Raw genomic sequence first — 24,396 nt, forward strand, 5'->3', positions numbered from 1 at the left:
TTTAAGGAAATTTGTTTTGTTCATTAAAAGAAACTGCTAATCTTACAAATGAGACCAAAGAGGTATACCAAAAGGTATCATTTTTGGGGAAAAAAAGGAAGCTTTTTTTTTTCAATATACCAAACTGCGTGGATGAACTATAACATCATTGCCCATGTTCACTTTGTGGAGCTATGGACAGAAACCTCTTTGCTACTCAGCAGACTTCATCAGACACCAGTTCTAAAATTTAAGTTTCATTAACAGATGTCAAAACATCTGTGGTACAGTTATTCTATTTACAACCAAGTAAGTAGAACAACCTGAAATGTATCTCAGGAAGCTTTATGGGTAATATTGCTAACTGTCCATAACTAATAAGTGTGTTTCTGCTTTCATTTTAGGTGGTTCAAGCCTGCCCTCCTCCATAGCTATAGCTGGCAGCAACCACCCTGCCATCACAAAGACTACATCTGTTCTCCAAGATGGTGTCATAGTCACCACCGCAGCTGGAAACCCACTGCAGAGTCAGCTGCCCATTGGGAGTGACTTTCCTTTTGTTGGCCAAGAGCATGCCCTTCATTTTCCATCCAACAGCACTTCAAACAACCATCTTCCACACCCCTTGAACCCCAGCCTCCTCAGTTCTCTACCTATCTCTTTGCCAGTGAATCAACAGCATCTCCTAAACCAGAATCTATTAAATATCCTCCAGCCTTCAGCAGGAGAAGGCAAGTCTGAGATCAACCTCCACCCTTTAGGTTTTCTCAACCCGAATGTAAACGCTGCTTTAGCTTTTCTCTCCGGTGACATGGATGGGCAGGTATTACAGCCTGTTCACTTTCAGCTTTTAGCAGCCCTGCTTCAGAACCAAGCCCAAGCAGCTGCCATGCTTCCCCTGCCGTCTTTCAATCTGACCATCTCAGATCTTTCGCAACAGCAGAATACCCCTTTACCCTTATTAACACAGATGACAGCCCCACCAGACCGGTTGCCAAGCAATCAGTCAGACAACAGCCGAGCTGATACCCTTTTAGGCAGCCCCCTGGGAAACCCTTTAACAGGCAGTGACACTACTTTTAACCCCCTGCTCCTCCCAGCTGTCACTGGGGCCTCAGGATTAATGGCCTTGAATCCCCAGCTGTTGGGAGGTGTCCTGAACTCGGCATCGGCCAACACCGCTATTCATCCAGAGGTTTCCATAGCAACCTCCTCCCAGGCAACCACTACCACAACCACTACATCATCAGCAGTGGCAGCACTGACTGTCTCAACACTTGGTGGGACAGCAGTGGTGTCAATGGCAGAAACATTGCTGAATATATCTAATAATGCTGGGAATCCACCTGGTCCAGCTAAACTCAACAGTAACTCTGTGGTGCCACAGCTACTTAACCCTCTACTGGGGACAGGTCTGCTTGGTAAGTTCAATTTTTTTCACAAATTTTTTTTTTAAGAAACGTTTTTCTAATTCTCTATTCTCCTTTTTAAAACATTTTGTCACACTATTTTTTTTTAAAATGTCTTCATTATTATGTCACAGCTTATTTAAGGAATTAAATATAACAACACCCACACAAAACCATAGCTAAACAAACATCGAAATGGCTTTTTCCTTTTCTGATGCTAGCATTACTAAATACCACTGTAATCTGCTTCCTCTTCTAATTCTGATGCCACCTAAACCTAACCTACCTACCATTGTCTTCAGCCAAGTTCAGTCTGCATTGTCTAAAGAGCCTGCGTTTCTGTTTTAGTTGGTGTGGCATCACAGGGTTGTATGAGCAGCTGCACTAGGACTGGAGCAGTCTGAGGAAGTGCTTCCAGGCCAACCCTGAGAAGCAAAACTAAAAAGGCCAGCCATCAAAAGACTCCAAGCTGAAGTTTCATCTAAGACCAAGGAAAAACTGTCCCTCTAAATAATACTAGGTTTCCTCAGAATTACCATTTTTTATAATTACATATTTGTCCATAAAAGCAGTTTTTTCATAGGTTAGCTTATCAGAAAAAAAAGTTCAAAATTAATGTCAAGTGTTTATAATGGTGGGTGCAGGTAACAACAAGGAAAGGAGAGGAAGTGTCCATAAAACCCAGGAATAGGTGCAAGTGGAACTGGTGTTGTCAGGAGCGTCTTGTTAATGCTGTAGAACTCATGGATATTACTGTACTTTATGGAAACTTTTATAGTGCAGTGCAGTGAGTTTTGTCTAGACCTTAAATAGTTATAGTTAACCCAAAAATCATAATACACATACAGACTCGAGTTACAAAACTGTTCTCAAAAGAATTTAAACAATTTAAAACAATTCCAAAATTAAATGTGTATCAGTTATTAATGGTATCCATTGATGTCATTGATTTTAAAATCTTTATAACAACTATAGCAATGAATTCTTTTCTATTGTTGGGTTTACAGTTTTAATTTTAGCTGGCTACCATTTTATTGCAAAACAAAATGCATATTTCAAAACTAAGCATTTAATTTAATTGGTGGTATTTATTGATGATTATGACTTAAAACTGAATTTTTATAAATGAGACCATATCATACCCCACTCCTTACCTTCATCTGTTCAACTGCTTAACTGCTAAGTAATTGCTAAGGAAAACTTTCAACCTTTAATTTTAGATGTTCTAATAAAAATAGCCATAGGGACACTTAGCTCTGAAGTTTAACATTAATGACTAATCTTTATGTAATATAAAATAAAAGATAATCATGCAGATAAAACTAAATGCTAAAGGCATTCTTTACTTATAGCTAAATAAGGCTGATAAAAATGACCAATTTTCCCATGAAGCTCAGCTTTCAGTTTTTGTTTTCAGAACTTCTCAGGTGCAAAGACAACCATAACTTAGTTCTCTGAAGAAGTGCGTTGACTTATACTCTATGTTTTTCAAAACTGTAGGTGATATGTCATCCATAAACAATTCTTTGAATAACCATCAGCTGACTCATCTGCAGTCACTGCTGAACAGCAATCAGATGTTTCCTCCGAATCAGCAGCAGCAGCACCTTCTCCAGGGACACCAGAATCTTCAGGCCTTCCAAGGACAACCCACAGTCCCTTGCCCAGCTAACAATAACCCCATGGCTTGTCTGTTTCAGAACTTCCAGGTACTTTCCTTCCACACATGACTTTAGCTGAAAACAGTGTCTGGTTTTATTGAAATGGAGGAGGAATGAAAAAGTACCCTTTAGGGTCTACTGACAGTTATTTCCTTCTTTCTCAATATTGAGTACTGCTAAATATTCCAGTCTTTTCTATAAAGATAATTTTATTTTGTGTAAGGCAGCAGTCTTTTTGGAATTGTGAATAAAAACTGGTAGTGTTACCCTCTCACGGCCGCCCACGTTACTCTCAGAATTAATACACACTTTCTTCTATGTTAGCTCCCACTTCCCTCTCCTCCTGGCTTAGGCCACATGCTCAACTACTTCTACGAAGGTGACTAATACACTAAAGATTATATAGAAAGAGTAACATTATATGAATGTAAGAAAGAAATATACATTTTTTAAAACATGTAACACTTTTAAAAACAGAAAAGAATGGAGCACACTATGTAGTCCAAGCTAGCTAGTCTTGAATTTGCACCCTCTTCCTCAGACTCCCTTATGCTGGACTTATAGACATGCACCACCACAGACTATAAATAATAAGACAGAGGACGCTCTTTAAGCAAGATGTAAAGCCAGTATGACAAAAGAAAAATATATGAGAAATACAAAAATATTAATTTCTATATGATCAAAGATATTCTAAAGTTTATAAAATACCAAATATCAGGAAATATATACATAATGCATGCTACATATGGACACCCTTCATATTAATATTCTTTCTATAAATCAAGAAGGAAAAAGATAATTGACTAGAAAAATAAGAAATAAACATGAACAGACAATTCACAGGAAATGAAGTATGAATTATTAATAAACATGAAAAGAATAACCAATGTGTACATTACTCTGTATGTTATGTACGTTATATTGACGGCATGCGCTGCTGGTAAGAGCATGAAGGAACCAGTACTCTCATATTATTGTTGGTCCATATGAATGCTGGTTAAGCTTTATTAGCTTTTTTTTTCTTTTGTGATAGAATTCAAACCCAAGTAAGGCCTTGTACAAGCTGAGAAATGCTCTACCACTGAGATGTATATCCAGCCTGGCTCATTTCTTTTGGAGGATAATTTGATAGCTTATCAAGTTTTTAAGCATATTTGTATATACATGTATATGTGTGTCTAAACACATATATGTTCACTAGCCCAGATGTTTAATTCACATATGTTGACTTAAGAGGCATCTTCAAATGTGAATAGAAGAGCACATAACAAAACATTCATTGCATGAGTCAGAAATTAAGAGCCTCTTAGGTATTGATGAATCAGAAAATAAATGCATTCTATAATATCCATCTATCCATAAACTTAAAAGATTAGGTAGACTTATTCTCTCAAATATGCTGAGACCTCCAAGATGACAAAATTCTACAACTGTAGTATTAGCAGAAGAATGGTGCAGTACATTTCCACATACATGAAAGGGAAAGAAGGAGGGATGGAGAGACAGAGGGATGGAGAAGAAAAACTAGGTATTGCTACATGCTTTAATAGTTTCAGTGTCTGCCAGGATGCTCTACAGCCCTGCTTTCTTCTGAGAAAGGAGGTAAGACAGAAGTAGGACAGAGAAGTGCTGGCTTAATAAAGAGTAGTGATGAGCACACCTTTCACCTAGGATGAAATATACACACATATGTAATAAATTAATTCATAATGGAAGTTATGCGTCCCTACAGCACCCAGAAAGTAATCAAAAACCTGAAACCAGTTCACTGTGCCATTATGACATGAGAGTGACTCCAGAAGAATGCATTTTGTGGAGGTGGCATAAGCAGGGTCATATTGCAATGGTCAGAATGATGAATGGGACACTGAGACTTACAAAATGAGGTATTGCTTCAAAAACCAAACTGGGAAGAGCGAGAGACCTGGGTTAATGCTCCGGAGGGGACGCTGGGTTCTACACAGGGAGGCATGAACATAATCACATGCTAAAAAGAGCCAAAAAAGCACATGAAAGTAAGTATGAAGAGAGGGAAGTCCAGGTCCCTGAGAAGTGCGGAGCTCCCTTCCGTGGAGCAGATGGACAACTGGACAAGATCTAAGCAAAGCACAACTTCTGAGAAACATATGCTCTTAAGGATGAAGAACTGTCAGAGTGCAACAGATCTTACCATGAGTTCCATTTTTTCTGGTAAGTAGGGCTATCTACTAAGCGTAGGGTAAGAGATGATATGGCAGTCAGCTTGAAGAAGTACAGGAAGTCTTGAACTGTTGTGTAGAAACTGACTCCTGACTGGAAGATCACAAGATTAAAGGAGCAGCAACAGGCCAGGTTGGAAAAAATAAATTTCTATTCATAAAATACTTTACCTTCCTGTGGATGTAGATAAAACCAGAATTTAAAATGATCTAAGATTTAGATTTTATCTGTCAAGTACAGACAAGGGAGCTGGTAGCAAAAGAGCGGCTGATGTGCCACTGGATCCTAGGTGCTGGTTAGTAAGAAAGTAGGAAGAGACCAGAGAGCAGTGATCTCTTGGCCAGAGCTGAGTAGAAATTAAGATTGATAACTAATGATTATGTTAGACCTAAAGTCTGTCACAGAATTTCTTACATAGTGTTAGCAAAATTAAGAGAAGTAACAGAATTTTTTTCCAATCTGCATTAATGCTTCCTATACAGAAATTCCTTCCCCTTGCCTCTTCCTAACTGGTAGTCACTCTATAGACAGCCTTTTTGGCAGCATGAGGATATACCTCAAGAAATGGCTAAATAAAGGTTGAAGAGAGGGAATTAATACGTCTAAATCTAAAACATCAAGAAATATCATGTCTGGTTGGCAAGATGACTTAGAGGGTGTCTTAGTTAGGGTTTTACTGCTATGAACTGACACCATGACCAAGGAAACTCTTACAAGGACAGCATTTAGTTGGGTCTGGCTTACAGGTTCAAAGGTTCAGTCCATTATCATCAAGGTCGAAACATGGCAGCATCTAGACAGGCATGGTGCAGGAGGAGCTGGGAGTTCTACATCTTTATCTGAAGGCTGTTAACAGAAGACTGGCTTCCAGGAAGCTAGGATGAGGGTCTTAAAGCCCACACCTACAGTGACACACCAACTCCAACAGGTCCATACCTTCTAATAGTGCCACTCCCTGGGCTATGCATATACAAACCATAACAGAGGGTAATGGCTCTTGTCTCACAAGCCTGGCAACCTGAATTCAATCCCCAGATGACATAAAGGTTAGAGAAAAGAAATAACTCCACAAAATTATCCTCTGACCTCCACAAAAACATCATATACACAAAAATAAAAATATAAATAAAATTTACCATATGTAATGTCATATCAAAGTAATGCATTATTAGAAAATTTTATTTTTATTTTATCTTATATTTAACTTGCTTATCAATCTTAAGTTTCACACACCTGTAAGACCACTGAGGAAACAACTGGAAACACCTTATGTCCAACTACCTCAAGCTTAATTTTTCTAGAAAACATTTGGCAATGATAAGTTTAAAAGGAGATCTGTTGAACTGTTTCAACTAAAGAATTACCCAAATATAAAAATACAGTCAATGTGTGAGGTTTCCTATACAGAATGATTTTTTCCTTTCATTTTTATTCTTGTTCTTTGTGCTTCCTTGTTTATCTTTTGGTGAATCTTAAAATTATAATCTTTTTTAAGATCTTTATATTTCTCTCTCTTTCTCCTCTTCCTCCTCCTCTCCCTCCTCTTCTTCCTCCCTCCTAATTATTTAAGGTGAGGATGCAAGGAGATGCAGCTCTTCTAAATAAAAGAATAAGCAGTCAGCCTGGACTCACAGCACTTCCTGAGAACCCAAACCTTGTACTTCCACATTTCCAAGATACACCTTGTGAGCTGCAGCCAAGGATTGACCAGTCTCTTGGTCAGCCCATGAAGGACGGCCTCATTATGGGTGGCCAAGGCGATGCCTCCGTAGACGCCATTTACAAAGCAGTTGTGGATGCAGCCAGCAAAGGAATGCAGGTTGTCATCACCACTGCTGTCAACAGCACGACTCAAATCAGCCCTATCCCAGCCCTGAGCGCCATGAGTGCCTTCACTGCCTCCATTGGTGACCCATTAAATCTGTCCAGTGCTGTGAGCGCCGTCATCCATGGGCGGAACATGGGAGGAGTGGATCATGACGGCAGGCTGAGGAATGTGAGAGGGTCACGGCTACCGAAGAACGTAGACCATGGGAAGAACTCCAGTGAAGGAGACGGGTTTGAGTGTTTCAAGTCAGCGAGCTGCCACACATCCAGAAAACAGTGGGATGGAGAGCAAAGTCCCAGAGGGGAACGCAGCAGGTGGAAGTATGAGGAGTTTTTAGATCATCCAGGCCATATCCATAGTAGTCCTTGCCATGAAAGGCCCAACAATGTCTCTGCACTGCCATTTCTAGCTGGGGAGCAGCACCCAATACTGTTACCACCAAGAAACTGTCAAGGTGATAAGATTCTAGAGGAAAATTTCAGGTATAATAACTACAAAAGAACTATGATGAGTTTTAAAGAGAGACTAGAGAGTACTGTGGAGAGATGTACACACATTAATGGAAACAGACCTCGTCAGAGTAGGGGCTTTGGAGAGCTGCTTAGCACTGCAAAACAAGACCTAGTCCTAGAGGGGCAGTCTCCAGGTTCTTCGAATAGTTTGGAAAGTTCTCTGGTCAAAGACTACATCCATTACAATGGAGACTTTAATGCCAAAAGCATTAATGGGTGTGTGCCTAGTCCCTCAGATGCTAAAAGCATTAGTAGTGAAGATGACCTGAGGAATCCAGACTCCCCCTCTTCACATGAGTTGATACACTATAGACCAAGGACGTTCAACGTTGGTGACTTGGTCTGGGGCCAAATCAAAGGACTGACTTCCTGGCCTGGAAAATTCATAAGAGAAGACGACGTTCACAATTCATGCCAACAAAGCCCCGAGGAAGGGAAGGTATACCAATCTTTATCCATTGTCAAATACTAACCTCTGTTCAAATATCAATTATTCTTTTTTGTTATCATCACTTTGGATTCTTTGGATTTGATTTTAAGATTCTTCATGACTCATTGAGGTCTCACAAGCTTCTGGAACATAAAATGAAGAGGGGATGGTTATAGTCACCAAAGTGTCATATTTCCAAGGGGTGAGTTATAAACAACTTATAGACCCACTAGGCTCAGAGTGCCCCTAACCCTAAACCAGATTTCTAGAATTCTGTCAACTCTGCCTTCCTTCTTTGTATTTATGTAGCCCTTTATTCCATAAATAGAGAAAGACAAGTGTTAATGACTGGGGGAAATACAGCAGAGGAAGGGTTGCTTCCAGGGAGCAAGGTGTGCCAAAAGACACAAGCTTTGTCTTGTCTTTGTCTTGTCTTTGTCTCCTCACAAGCTTACATGTGACAACCAGAGAAGTAGGGCATTGGTAAAGTCTGGGTGAAGCCACAGCCATTACAGAAAGCAGCCAATAACACCTGAATTCCTTTTGGAGGAAGTTCTAGGTCTTTATAACATGTGGAAATGTTTGTATCAATAGTCTGTGTCTACTTAACATGATCTGACCATATAAATTAAATGAAAATATCTCCATGAACTACCATCTGAGATAGAAGAAATAAATAGGGGTTTCTGACCTCTCTTACAGTTGGTAAAATTGGCTGCAAGAGACATGCAGAATGTTTAACTTAAATAGAAACTTTTTTTTTTTACTGGATCAGAAGGAGAAAATCATGTCCAATTCCCTCATATGAAGAAACAGAATTTCTCATCTTCTTAGCTAGTAAGAATCTTACAGGTATACACTGTTCTCATAAAGATGGTGTTGTGCAAAACAATTCAGCTCTGCTCAGACTTAAGCTGGCACGTAGATTTAATGGCAGGAAACCAAGAGCAATTTTGCCAGCACAATAAAAGGACTGTCTTTCGTCATGGGGCCAGGAGGTCCTCAAAGCCTTGTTTATAATGCCTGGTATATACTTGTTGTGATACACTTTGAGCCTGGCGTTTCTACTTTTGATAAGGAAATGAATTCCATCCTGCAGTTCACAAAACCTTTTATTCTTAATGCTCTCTGGGGCCAGCCAAGAATCTGTTAAGTAGATAAACCTAAATATTTTTGACAGCTTATTCAAGAGATAATTAGAAACAGCAAAATTGGGCTGCTTATACATGGGACTGCTATCAATCCAAAGGAGATCCACTAAACTGCTTTACAGTCTCTGTGCAAACGAACCAGGGCTGTCCAGGTGCCATTTTATAAAAACATACAATTGAAGAAAGATCATGACCCTCCTCCAAACGTTGTTCTTGCCTGAGTCTGCTCTTAGATGCTATTGGGTACCCTCACATGATAAAAGCATGTATTGTTTGTTTGTATAAGTCCGTATGGTATGCATATGTGTTTGAATGTAGGTAGGCACATAGTGAGTATGGGTACATATACACACGTATGTGTGTGTCTGTGGAGATTCTGGAGGTCCCTGGTGGATGTCAAGTGTCTTCCTCAGTATCTGGGTCCTTCTCTGCCCCTGGCTTCTTCGTTTCAACTAGTCTGGCACAGCCCTTTGTCCCCGTGGGCCACCACACCTGCCTGGCTTTTACATGGAGATGTGAACTCAAGCATTTCACCCCCTACATCAGCTCATTCCCTCCTGATCTATAGGTGGCTTTAAGAACCATTTTTTTCTGCTACATTTAAAACAGCTATTTATTTTCATTTTTACTGAATATAAAATAAGAGTGCTTTTAAAAACCAGATTCTTCCTAAAAAGAACATGAAATTGTTTGGTGAAAATCATTTTTCTCCCTTCATTGACATTAGAATATTGATTTCTCAAGTTAAAATTTTGTTATCAAGACACATGAGAAGTATTTTTAGTAATTCAAAATACATAAAGCATACATTGATGTGAGCACTAAAATATGTAATGAAATATTAATGATAATACATAGAAGATTTGCCATATTTGCCTATCACTAGAAAGCAAGTTACAGGGCTAACAAAATGGCTTAGCAGGGAGAGGGATTTGCTGCCAGGCCTGACCACCTGAATTAGATCCCCAGGAGCCACATGATCAGAGGAGACAACTGAACTCTACAAGTTGTCTTCTGACTTTCTCTCTCTCTCTCTCTCTCTCTCTCTCTCTCTCTCTCTCTCTCTCTCTCTCTCTTTCATACAGGTCATACAGGTACATGTCATAATAGACTTTTAAAGCAACATAAAACATCAGTGAACGCTCTAGACTACTTAGCATTTTTTAAACATTAGTCTTTTCAAGACCTATATTGCGTTAGTACGTAAAAAGGCAAAGTACTTATTTTGCTGCACTCATTTTTATGTGTATTTCACAAAACAGAGAAAAGGCTTTCTCATCCTACTTAATGATGCTAACGTTTCTCATTTTCATGAGACTCAAAAAGACTCAAATAAGACTGTCAGAATTCAAGCCAGGTGGCCTTTGCGCCGGGTAGTAATGGCCCTTATCATCACGGAAAGATTAAAATATACTCAGTATCTGAGTACAGCAAAGCATGATCTATTATTTGAGAGAGGGATCGAATAGGACAGTTTTTAAGTTTATCCTTTGATCTAGGTGAATAAATTATAATGAGTTTTATTTACATAGGACCTCTCATCAGTGCTGGGTAAATAAAGCCTTGAATGCTAAGAAGCAGGCTTCTGCTTTTACAAAGTTAAAACCATAGGTTTCCTCTGTGTACTAATGAGTGATCAACACTTTATATAAGCCTAGGTTTATTACAGAAAAACCTTATTAGTTCTACCGGGCCACTGGGGACTGCAAGGCCATTTCTCCTGGTGTTTACCTCGATGGTAAGCCAAACAGCTGTCTTATGTTGTCATGTTAAGCCTTCCTAGCCCTTGTCTTTGATGCTATTTGTATGTACAACAAAGTAAGTTAATCCAAGATCCTGTCAGATCTTATGAGATAAAACCCGTTAACTCGTTTGTAAAATAGATTTGTTACCCCCAACCCCACCCCACATTTAGTTTTTTTTCCTTTACAATCTTTGTTCTGAGCAGCCACTCATGATTCTTTTTAGATGCATGCAAGTTAAGAAAATAAGTAATAGCAGGATCACAGACTACTATGCAAAACCAAACTGTTTGCCTCTTTTGTCTCCCAGTTATATGGAGCAGTCTTCAGTTTAGATTAGAACACTGGTATTGGCCAATGGCTGACTTTAGCAGAGTGCAATCATTCTAGGAACTAACACTTGCTTAGTTTATTCTATTAGAAAGGCATTTTAATATTTGGAACTGTATAGTAGATAGCAGAAGACTGATATAAGATAGGCCTAGTATCTGAGACAGTTTGTATCTGAAGATACAATGTTACTCCATTATATAGAGGATATGACAGACAGTTAAGTGTTGCAGAAGGAGCAAGGAGCTCTGGACATTCTGATAGGAGCTTACCATAGTACTACCAGACAATTAAGTGGACCTGCATGTGTAGTCCTTAAGGGCTTAGTCTCCTCTAGTGGAGACAGTAGTTCCTACTCTTAATAGTGTTTCAAGAGTTGAATGGGATTTCTGTATGTTCTCAGAACAGAAGAGGACTCAGCAAAGATTAGCCTGCTTCCCCTATTTAAGACAATTATATTAATTTGAACTCCACTATGGTTGAATTGAGGTAGTCGATCTTAGTTGTTGTTGGTTTATTATCCATATATAGAAATTTACTCACCAGGTTGAGAGTAAAAGCATCATTAGGATTATACTAAGCAAGTAAAATAGTTTGTGATGGTTTTATGAATGTTATCACATAGCATACAAATTGCATTTCTCAATATTAATTAGTGTTAGCTGTTCATTTCAAGAAGGGGGCCTGCCTAACAGTGTTTTAGAATACTTAGTTAAGTGAAATTGACAGTCTGTAGTTTCTCAATTATTTTTGAAAACTTATCAATTCAGACTTTCTTCCTCTATCCCCCAGCCCCCAGCCCCTGACAACATTAGCTAGTAGAGGTTTTTAATAGTGTGTGAAAGAAGCCAAGTTGGCCTTTGCTGTGTGTGTGCCTTGTCTTAACACTAATCAGAAAGCTCCAATTTCTTTTTCTTTTGTTCGCTTGTAATGAACAGTATATTCTGAGAAACAGAATTACACACACACACACACACACACACACACACACCCATTGCCAGATACAGATGCCCCTTGAATCTTGGCATAGCATTAGAGAATTCTTGGAAAGATAAATGGCTAATTCAGTCACTACAGACATCTTCCACCATTGTGCTGTGATTGTGAAGGAATGTGGTTATTTTTGTGTAATTATTTAAATAATTTTTAAATAAAGTGCACACTGTAATAATTTCACTTCCACTTTTAAAAAGCATAAATAGTAATTTGACAAGTCCATATGTATACAATGCACTTTAATTATTCTACTCCCACCCCCTCCTATCTCCCTTGTTCCTCCCTCCCCACCAGCAACTTTCCTAAATCCATGACTTTTGAGTTTGCTTTGGGATCCATTTAGTTTGACCAGGACCATCTATGTGACCACTGTATTGAGACTATCCGCTGAAGCCTATTGGGTCCTCTGTGGGTTCACAACCAAAACCAAGGACTCCCCCAATTGCTGAATCTATCGGTAGCAAATAGTTGAGCAGTACTACCCCCAGCTCCTCTTCCAGTGCACTGTTGACAGGCCTGTCATGCACACTCAGTACAGGCATTCACAGTGACTGTGAGTTCAGTATCACAATGGATTTTTTTTTTATCTTGCCCAGATGACATAATATTTACAAGTGAGCGGTCAAGCTACCCTGTATTCTCAACATCTTATATTCTCATGAGTCTCTGCATTAAAACCAGGGGATTCTCTGACTGAAGCTGCAAGTAGCGTTTGTCTAGGAGTATAAACATAAATGCTTAGCAGGCAGTTTAACACTATGGCAGTTTAATTAAACAGCAGTTTAGCTGGGGCCTTTGATTCACGCCCTCCCCCCCACACACACCCATGGTTTTTTTGGTTTGGTTTTGGTTTTGGTAGTTTTGGTTTTGGTTTTGGTAGTTTTGGTTTTGGTTTGAGCTTTGTCTTTGGCTAAATTTACTGTACCAGGAACAAGTTCCCTCCTGTGGAGTGAGTGGCCTCAAATCCAATTAGGAAATGGTGGTTGGTTACCCCTATAACTGTCATGCTACAATTTCAAAAGTGAGAGGTTCCTAGCTGGGAGGGTCCCAGATGGGTGTGTTGGGTATAGCTGGGTATATCTTGAGGGAGATTTATTCCCATCTTCCTGGGGAGCCACCATACTAGTTTCCATAGTGGCTGCACAAGCCTCCTCGCCAGCATGAGCTCTCACTTGTGTTATTGAGCTTACCCTTTATGACAAGTGTAAGAAAGAATTTCAAAATAGTTTTGATTTGCATTTCCCTGATGGCTAAGGATGTTGAATTTTCTTTGAGTTTTCTTAGCCACTTAAATTTGCTCTACTTGAGAATTCTCTGTTTAGATCTGTATCCTATTTTTAACTTGGGTTATTTGGTATTTTATACCAAGTTTCTTGAATTCTTTAAATATTCTGGATATTAGCCTTTTATCAGATGTGGAGTTAGCTAAAAAAGAAAAAGAATCCTTTCTCATTCTGTAGGCTACCACTTTATCTCAACAATAGTGTCTTCTGCATGCAGAGCTTTTCATGTCTCATGCGGTCTCATTCATTAATTGTTGATCTTAGAGCCTGCATTAGCAGTGTTCTGTTCAGAAAGTCTTCGTGCCAATATGTTCAAGACTATTCCCCACTTTACCTTCTGTTTTTATCATTATAGCTTTGTAGTATAACTTCAATCAGGAATGGTGAAACTTTCTGCAATTCTTTTATTGTTCAAGATTGTTTTAGCAATTGTGTGGGTTTTTTTTTTCTCTTCTCTATTTCCATTTGTCATTTGTATATTGGAGAGCTATTGATTTTGTGAGTTAATTTAATGATATCCTCTAATGAGATGATTATGTGAGTTTTTTCTTTCAATTTGTTTATATAGTGAATCATATGTACTGATTTTCATATATTGAAGCATCCCTGCATCTCTGGAATAAAGCCTACTTGATCATGGTGAATGACCTTTTGGATGTGTTGTTTGATTTGTTTTGTTAGTATTTTATTGAGTATTTTTGCATCTGTGTTCATAAGGGAAATTGATTTTCTTTCTTTGTTGTCTTTGTTTGGGTATCAGGGTAACTGTGGCCTCATAAAATTAATTTGGTAATGTTCCTTCTGTTTCAGTTTTATGGAATAATTTGAAAATAATTTGAAAGTCTTGTAGAATTCTGTGCTAAACCATTTGGCCCTGAGCTTTTCTTAGTTGGGAGACTTTTGATGACTGCTTTTATTTCACTAGGGGATATAGGTTTGTTTAAGTTACTTATTTGATCTTGATTTAACTTTGATAAGTAGTGCCTATCAAGAAATTATACATTTCTTTTAGACTTTCTAATTTGGTGGAGTGAAGATTTTTAGTGATTCTTTGAATTTCTGTGGTGTCTGTTGTTACATTTCCATTTCTGATTTTATTAATTTGGATATTCTCTCTCTGCTCTTAGTTAATTTGAATAAGAGTTTGTTGATCTTATTGATTTTCTCAAAACATCAACTCTCTGTTTCATTGGCTCTTTGAATTGCTCTCTTTATTTCTATTTTATTGATTTCAGCTCTGAGTTTGATTATTTCTTGCCACCTACTCCCTTTGTGTGTGATTCCTTCTTTTTATTCTTTCAGGTGTGATGTTGAGCTGCTTTTTTTTTTAATGTAGGCACTTAGTGCTATGAACTTGCCTCTTAGAACTGCTTTTGTTGTGTCCCATAAGTTTGAGCATGATGTGTACTCATTTTCATTGAATTCTAGAAAGTCTTTATTTCTGTCTTGATCCATTTATCATTCCGTAGAGAACTGTTCAGTTTCCATGAGTTTGTAAGCTTTCTGCCTCTTTTCTTGTTGATATACAGCTTAATCTAGGGATCTAGGATTGGAATGATTAAAGTAGTTCTGGTTAGTGATATCTGGTTTTGTCTCTTTTGGGTGAGTATTTTGTTCCTTAGTTTCTGCTTCCTCCATGCACTGTGGTGGCTGCCTGGGGCTTAGATCTGGAGGAACAGAAGGAGAGTGTGGATCCCCTGGCAGTCTACTTGTTGCCCTGCCAGAAGCTGCACTCGGGTTAGCAGGGAGTAATTAGTAGATCCTCTGTGGGACCCACAGGAAATAGGTGGTGAGGAGGTGCAGCTGGTGTTCTATTACAGAGTTTGGGATGAGATGGGATGGAGGGGGGATTGGATTTGGAAGAGAGGAGGAAATGGTGAAGGGGTTCACTTGACTTACCTGGCCTGCTAGGCAGGTATAGTCCCCGTGAATGCTGGTGTTGGGGTTTGGAATTATAGGATAAATTGAGAGAGGGAAGGTTGGAGGAGAAGGGCTTTGTGATTCATTGAGGGTGGGGTCAGAGAGTAAAGGGAGACCATACAGATTTTCTGCTGTAGAGCTGGGCATGAGTCTTATTACATAGGATCTGGAGGAGCAAAAAGCACAATTATTTTTCTTTTCTTTCTTCTTTCCTTCCGTCCTTCCTTTTTTTTCTTTGTTTTTTATGATTTTAAGATTTTATTTTATGTTTAATCAGTAGTTTTGCCTGCATGTGTGTATCTGTACCACAGGAATATCTAGTGCCCATGGAGGTCAAAACAAGGCATTGTATTCCCTGGAGTTGCAAATGGTTTTGAGCAACACATGGGTGTTTCAAATTCAACCTGGGTCCTCTGCAAGTGCCCTTAACCTCTCAGCCATCTCTCCAGCCCCAACTTTTGCTGTATAAAGGATATTTTCTTTAGTTTGGCTACCAGTTGGTTTGAATAGACTTTTCCAAACATCATCCGTTTTGGTGGACTTTGCCCTCTGCCTGATTATTTCCTCTATGCACCCCCCATTACCTTCTTGCTAACTTTTCTATCTGTGGATTCTCTCTTCTATTTCCATATTCTTAGCTTTCCCTTCACCCTCCCTTATACACGCCTCTTTTGATAGCTTCTTTCTAGCTTCCTGGCTTCTGCAGTCACTCCAAGTGGAACATGCAAATTTAGAGATTGGAAAACTAAGATCCACAAGTGAAGAACATGTGACATTTGTTTTTCTAGGCTCACTCAACATAATTTTTTTCAAGCTCCATCCATTTACTTTCCGGCTTCTTAAGTTTATTTTTCTTCATGGCTAAATAAAATTTCATAGTGCACATGTACCTCATTTTCAATATCCATTCATTAGTTGATGGACATATACGCTGATTTGATTTCCTAGTTATTTGTAAACAGAATAACACCAAATAGGGATGAGCAAGTAAATTTTTTTTCACTGTCATTAAATAAGGGCTCCTTTTTTGCTACAGCCTTGAAAATATTTGTTGTCATTTCTTGATGGTGGCCATTTTTAGTGAGGCAGAGACTGAAAAAGAATTGAATATGCATTTCCTCTTTCTAATGATGTTGAACAATTGTTAACATATTAATTAATCATCCATATTTCTTGTGAAAAGTCTCTTTTCAGATATATTCCTTTTTCTTTAAATTTAGGTCATTTGTGTTCTGTATGTTTTCTGCTTTTAAAGGCCTATATGTTAATACTATTTTGGATAAATGGGTGTCATCTGCCACTTTTGATCTTGTATGAACTAGCCTCAAAAGATTGCTACTCACTAATAATCAAAGCAGAAAATTCTTATTTTTCGTGAATAAATCCTTTCACTGTTTTCAGTGCTATCCCTTTGTTCTTCATATTTCACTGGGCTTTTATGTGTATTCTGAACCTTAAAGAAAGACTTTTCAACAGAGGGGCTAAAAAATGTTTCTTTTCCATGAAACATTTATTGTAAAACAAGTAGGAAGACACCTGTTAATTACCAGAAAAAAAAAAAAAAAAACTTCTACAAAAAGCATCAGTGTGTTGGAGTTCCCTCTTTGATTCACACTTTGACTTTTTCTACATATATTTGCAGTGATAGTGATAAAGATGGCTCTCTGGTTGGTTGCTAAAAATCTTAATCCTTTGGGGGCGACATGGTTACTGTTTTTCAGTTTAGCTTCATAGAATACACAGATTTTTGAGAGCGTGGTACATAACCAAAAGATGGCTGTTTCTATGTTCCAGGGATATGAACTTAAGAAGTTGCACCTGGGAACCCACTCTGGGAGGTGTAGCATTTTATTTTTAAAAATGTTCTTTGTGTACTTGATTACACATGGTAGCTAATCTGTAGTCTGTAATACTGTGATCCTGTGTCCAGTATGTTCCTTATGAATTCACTTTTCCTTCTCTATCTTTCTAACCAGTGTTGGAAATGAATCTTTTTCTACATAGCCACAGTCTTTGGGCTACATTTTGGCTAGCGTTATGGCAAAGGCAACCAATGTTCTGCTGGTACCAGAATCTTCTTAGAAATGAAGCAGAATCATATTGGAAGTAATAAGAAAGATAAAATCTAGACCAACAAAGTCAGTCCCTAATCTAAATTTGAAAGATAATGAGAATGAAGAACTAGACCAGTCGAAAGATGTGACTATCAAGAAAAATATTAAATTGACCGAAAAGCTAGGTAAGGCTATAAACTTTAACTGTGGTGACCTTTTGTTCCCCTAAGCAAGATTAAACTAGAATCAGAGGTTTGTCCCTCCACAGACTGATAACTAGGATTAATGTAGATGGCAGTCCCCAAGCTTTAGAAAGACTTTTATCTAGACAGCAGCAAATGAAATCTAAATTCTCAGGCGACTCTAACCCATGTTTCTGTGACACATTTTCCTAGAAATTCAAGTTTGCCCCAAACTTTTATTCTGTTCATATATGATGGCATGATAAGGTACTTGATATCAAATTGGAGGATTTACTTTTTCTAGTAATTTTGTAACACTTAAAAATACTAAAATCCCAGTAGAACGGAAGTGGCTGCCAAAGTGCTGTTGAGGGTGTCACTGGATGGGATGGTGCTAATGAGAGTCACTAGATAGGATGGTGCAGATGAGTGTCACTGAATAGGAAGGTGCTGATGAGAGTCACTAGATAGAATGATGGTGATGAGTGTCACTAGATAGGATGGTGCTGATAAGAGTCACTGGATAAGATGGTGCTGATGAGAGTCACTGGATAAGATGGTACTGATGAGAGTCACTGGATAAGATGGTGCTGATGAGAGTCACTGGATAGTATGGTGGTGATGAGAGTCACTGGATAGGTTGATGGTGATGAGAGTCACTGGATAGGATGGTGTTGATGAGAGTCTCTGGATAGGATGGAGGTGATGAGTGTCACTGGATAGGATGGTGGTGATGAGAGTCACTGGATAGGATGGTGGTGATGAGAGTCACTGGATAGGATGGTGTTGATGAGAGTCTCTGGATAGGATGGAGGTGATGAGTGTCACTGGATAGGATGGAGGTGATGAGTGTCACTGGATAGGATGGTGTTGATGAGAGTCTCTGGATAGGATGGAGGTGATGAGTGTCACTGGATAGGATGGTGGTGATGAGAGTCACTGGATATGATGATGGTGATGAGTGTCACTGGATAGGATGGTGCTGATGAGAGTCACTGGATAGGATGGTGGTGATGAAAGTCATGGAGAGGATGATGGTGATGAATGTCACTGGATAGGATGGTGCTGATGAGAGTCATTGGATAGAATGGTGGTGATGAAAGTCATGGAGAGGATGATGGTGATGAATGTCACTGGATAGGATGGTGCTGATGAGAGTCACTGGATAGGATGGTGCTGATGAGAGTCACTGAATATGATGATGATGCTGATGAGAGTCATTGGATAGAATGGTGGTGATGAAAGTCATGGAGAGGATGATGGTGATGAATGTCACTGGATAGGATGGTGCTGATGAGAGTCACTGAATATGATGATGGTGATGAGAGTCACTGAATATGATGATGGTGATGAGAGTCACTGGATAAAATGATGGTGATGAGTGTCACTGGATAGGATGGTGCTGGTGAGAGTCACTGGATAGGATGGTCCTGATGAGAGTCAATAAATAGAATGATGATGCTGATGAGAGTCACTGGATAGGATGATGGTGATGAGTGTTACTGGATAGGATGGTGCTGAAGAGACACTGGATAGGATGGTGCTGATGAGAGTCACTGGATAGGATGGTGCTGAAGAGACACTGGATAGGATGGTGCTAATGAGAGTCACTGGATAGGATGGTGGTGCTGAGTGTCACTGGATAGGATGGTGCTTATGAATTATTTTTATCCTTCTAATCACAAGTAAATCAACTTTTAATACTAAACAGTTTTTATTTATCACTAATAACTAATTTCAGTTATCGCCAAAGTACTGAAATAGTATTCTGCTAAGTTAGTGGCACTTTTTAGTTTTAAGATATTTTTATTATTAAGTATTGACTGGTATCTTCAATGTTTCTATTTAATAATTTTATAGTAGCTAATGGATACTTTGTATTTGTATATTATTTCAGATCTGCATTTCAGACTTTAAGTAGCACTACATATTGCCTGTACTGTTACTTATTTAAAATTTTTCTTTTTATGTATTAATTTATTTTGTCAACAAATACTAGTTGTGCATTCATATACTAAACTTTATGCCACCTTGGAAGTTTAAACAATTTCTTTATTCTTCAGATATACTATGTGAGTATTTTTAAATATGAATTGATGTAAATATGTAACAATTAAAATGTTGAAAGATTTTTATAATGTTCTACTATAAATAACATCACATACATTAGTAGCATTTTGGGAAAGAATACATTGGTGTTTGTAAGGCAGCTTTATATCAATGTTTGTTTTAGATCAGAGTAACTGATCATGATGTATATCTTTATCCCCACTTTACAGAGACATTTGGTAAAGATACGACTCACAGGCTGTTCAGGCAAATTCAAACCTTAGCCTTCCAACTCTACACATAGTATTCTTCATTAGCCCAGAACCCCAAGACATGCTAGAAATAAAATGAGAAGCTTGAAGACAGATGTCTCATCTCAGTTATGAAATCTGTAATATGGATGGTATTCCATCATTGTCCATAGACTAATGGAGAGAGACATACAAATTTAGAGGAGAGTTTGGTAATCATGTCAGTTTAACAAAATAATAGTAGTAAATTCACCCTGAGGCCTGGATTCTTGACCAGATGTACAGAACAAGGCATATGTTCCCTTCTTCGGGGCAGTTCTTAAATCCTATTTAAAAGTGTTTGGTCACCCCCATAGCATTCACGCCACTGTTGCCATGGATATTCTTGACCCGCTCATCATCACATCTCACAGAATGCACAGCTAGGTAAGATTGTTGATGACTTTCTCACCCTGAATCCTATACAGCGCCTTATGGTAGTACAAAAAATTAGTCAAGGAAAAAAGCTTCCTGTTTAGTACCAACTTGATTTCTCCATGTCCTGTGACCAAAATGTGTATCATCTTCAGCAACCATTGAGTTCTTGGTGGGAAACCAAGAACCATGCAACATCCTATAATGTTTTGGGGGTCTCCAGGGCACCCCTGACCAACAACTGGAAAAGAAGATTCCAATACTTGGCAAAAGCTTTCTGTTTGGTAATCTATGGCTTCTGGAAGGAGCATTTTCCCATTATTAGAGTAACACCAATTAGATGCTTTTCTATGAACATATGTATATATGAAACTTATAAAATAGTAGGCTTTCATGGATTTTTTTTCAGACAACCTTAGTGTATCATGTAGTTAAAAAAAAAAAAGATTCACACTAATTCCAGCTGTGTACCCACATTGGCAGTCTTGCTCACCCCCATGGCCAGCCCTAAGCCGCCATCTTGTCCTGGTTCCTAAGGCCAGACAAAACCCGCTCCCAAGCTAGCTCTCTTGGTCTCCAAGCCACTAAGGTGACAGAACCAGTCTTTCTTGAAATGACTGGAGCTGTCATTCAGCATCTCCTAGCCCCATGAAATGAAAGCACTAGAGACTTATAATATACCAGCCAGATTTATAACAGTAAATCTCCAACCCCAAAATGCCCACACAAAGAGCACAAAATTCAATTGGTATGAATACAAGCCACACACCTAGATTGGGCAAATATACCCTACACTACTCTGTTGCCCAGCTATAAAATCCCTAGCTACTTGTGGCTCTTCTAGGCCACATATGTCAGCTTCATCTTCATCGCCTTCTCCCTCTGTCCCTTTCATCTGACCCTTCTCTTCTCCCTTTCTCTTCCTGTTCTGCCCGGAAGATCCCGCCTCCATATCTTTGCCCAGTGATTGGCTTCCTGTCGTCTTTATCAGCTAATCAAAATACTAGGGGAAATTCCCCCTACACCTTAGTGTTGTTTATCTCTCACTCCATACTTTGTTTTATACTCCCATTCCTCTATTTAAACCACACTTCTGATCTCCCCCTTAAATTCTTCATGTAACCTATGTTCTACTATCCTTATCCTTAAAGTCTGTCTTTCGCCTTCCCATTAATCATCCCTTTCTAGTTTTCCTGATTCTGCTCCAACTTAAACACAAATCAAAAGATTCAAGGCTAAGGTCCACATATGAATGAAAACATGCATCATTTGTCTTCCTGGGTCTGGGTTACCTCAATATATTGTTTTCTAGTTCCTTCCATTTACCTGCAAATCTCATGATTTCTGTTTTCTTTACAACTGAATAAAATTTCATTGTATGCAGGAACCACATTTTTATTATCTGTGCATTGAATGGTAGTCATCTACACTGCTTCCATGTCCTAACTATCGTGAATAGAGCTGCTATCTGAGGACATGGAGGAACATGACTCTTTGTAGTTGTACATTTCTTTGAGTATATGCTCAGCTATGGAATGTTTATCACTCTAAAGGCAGTAAGACCTAGGAAGATGGGGCTGATCAATGAGGCAGACTGCAGTCTCGTGCAATATCCAACTTTATTCAGAGCATCAGACAATTTATAATCTGAGGATTAGGAAGAGTCACATAAGTAAATTGCACAGTTACAAAGGCAGGCCACACATGGTGGAAGTCACATGGGATGGGTAAGCCACATGGGACAAAAATTGTGTTTTTCAATAGAGGGACATGAATAACAATAGTTGAAGTTACAATTGTCTCACAAGTACTCAGAATTCTCTTTACACAACTCTATTCTTGGACCATGCTGCAACAATGGTATAGCTAAGACATATAGTCAACCTGTTTCTATTTTCTGAAGAACTGCCACACTATTTCAGTAGTGGCTGTACCAGATTGTACTCCCAAAAAAAAAAAAAAAAAAAAAAATTAATGAAAGTTTCTGATTCCCCAAATCCTTGCATACATTTGTTGTCTTTTACTTTATTTTAGCCATTCTGACTAGGGTAAGATGAAATCTCAAAGTAGTTTTAATTTACATTTCTGTCATAGTTAAGGATCATAAACAATTAAAATTTTTTACTCTAATCATTTGTGTTTTATCTTCTAAGAACTCCATTCAGTTCCATAGCCCACAATAATTGAGTTACTTGTTTTTCTGGTATTTAGTTCTTTGCATATTCTAGGTACTAATCCTCTGTCGGATATATAGCTGGCAAATAATTTTTTTCAAATTTAATAGGATGCCTCCAGTTTATTATCAGTTTCCTTTGCATTTCATGAAGTGTTATTTGTTGTTGGTCCTTGTCTTAGCCACTATTTGCGGGGCTGTTAGCTTGCACGTGGGCCCTGTTGGGCTGTTGTGGTTCCCACGGCTCCAGGGAGCAGAAGCACAGGAATTTGACTGAGTTCACTTCACGAGGCATGGAAGGACGCTGCAGGCTCTGCCCAGGTGTAGGGAGATCTCAGTCTGAAGTCCCTAGGGGCAGGGCTTTTGAGTGGTGGTCTCCAGCAGCTGACCCTTGAGGCCGGTGGTCTATGTCCTTGGGCTCCCAGATGCCACTGGGAGCTGTGGAAGAACAGAGATGCGAGGGCATATGGGCTGGACCACAGCTGAGAGGGACTAGAGGGAGAAGGGAAAAGCTCTGGCAGCACCCCGTGGGGTGAGAGACTCTTGGTTACTGACACTTGCTTGGCTGGGTTGGCTAGCTTGTTTGAGTTGGAGGCCTCCTGGCAGCCTCCATGGTGGGAACGTAGAGAAGTCCTCAGTGGGAGATTAGGCGGCAGTGGCAGCAGCTCATTAAAGACCTTCTCTACAGTTTCTCATGATGGGGCCCCAAAGACACGAGGAAGTCCATGGTTTTAAAGGTTTATTGTCTTGGCGGAAAGTAGATGAATCTGGCTATACTCCCCCCTCTCTCAGGGCAGACCTGAGTTAAATAGGGAGGGAGAAAGGTCTAAGAAGGACTGCTTAATTGGCTACACCCTCTGGCCTTTAGGTATCTCATTAATATGGAAATCCCTTGAGGCTGAGGCCTGTAGTCATGCCTCCTACCTGTGGAGGGGCTGGTATGGCATTGTCCTACATGACTGAAAGGTGTGGCTCAATGGAGGTCTTCAGCTGTGTTTCAGGGAGCCTGGAGTCTGGGAGCTTGGCAAATGTATGCCGTCCCTCACAGGGTCTACGGCCATTTCTAGCCAATGCTCTACCAGAAAGCAAGCTATCCTTTTCATGGTCCCACAACTATTACCATTGCCATTGCCATTACTAGCACTGTAAGAAACACCATGACCAGGGTAACTTACAAAAGCAAGCATTTAATTTGGCTAGGGGACTAGGTTCCATGACACTGGAGCAAAAGAACAGCTTACAGCTCACATATTGATGATCTATATCCACAAGGCAGAGAGAGCACTTGGAGTTTAAGGAGTCTTTTGAAACCTCAAATCCAACCTACAGTGACACACCTCCAACAAGGCCACGCTTTCCCAAATCTTTCCCAAACAGTTTGACCAACCAGGGATAAAGCATTCAAATAGAAGAGCCAAAATCGTTCAGACCACTGTAGTCCTCTTCCTCAGTGACCAAAGTCCTATTCAGAGTGTCCTTACCTGAGCCTGTATCCTGAAATGTACTCCCTACTCTTGCTTCTAGAAGTTTTAGAGTTTTAGTTTCAACACTGAGTTTTTTGGTGCATTGTAGTTGATCTGTGTGTGCAAGAAGAATAAAATTTTATTCTTTTACATGTAGGTATCCAGTTTTCCCAAACCATTCATTAAAGATGCTGTGAATCTTTCCTCCAGTGTACTCTTTTTTTTTTTTTTTTTTTTTTTTTTTTTTGTCATCTTTGTTAAACTTCAGATAGTTATATGTGCTTAGAATTGAATCAGGGTATCCCAACTGAGTGCATTGATTAGTGTGTCTGGTTTTACACCAGTGTCATGCTGTGTTTGTTACTGT

At 39.1% G+C, this 24,396-nt stretch overlaps 1 protein-coding gene across 10 annotated transcripts in view; it reads left to right on the forward strand.

Annotated features, from left to right (window-relative positions):
* Positions 1-24,396, forward strand: part of Mbd5 (methyl-CpG binding domain protein 5) — a 353,158-nt gene that overhangs the window by 312,493 nt on the left and 16,269 nt on the right. For 8 of the 10 annotated variants that reach the window (XM_076928716.1, XM_076928718.1, XM_076928712.1 and 5 more), the window contains 3 exons: positions 384-1,400; positions 2,889-3,097; positions 6,822-8,030. In XM_076928716.1, coding sequence (XP_076784831.1) covers positions 384-1,400; positions 2,889-3,097; positions 6,822-8,030 — 2,435 coding nt within the window. Of the gene's footprint in view, positions 1-383; positions 1,401-2,888; positions 3,098-6,821; positions 8,031-8,131; positions 8,224-24,396 lie in introns of all 10 variants that reach the window. The other 2 variants (XR_013108584.1, XM_076928720.1) reach the window with 2 other exon arrangements.

The sequence above is a fragment of the Arvicanthis niloticus genome, chromosome 2, assembly GCF_011762505.2.
Source record: "Arvicanthis niloticus isolate mArvNil1 chromosome 2, mArvNil1.pat.X, whole genome shotgun sequence".
Taxonomy (NCBI): Eukaryota; Metazoa; Chordata; class Mammalia; order Rodentia; family Muridae; genus Arvicanthis; species Arvicanthis niloticus.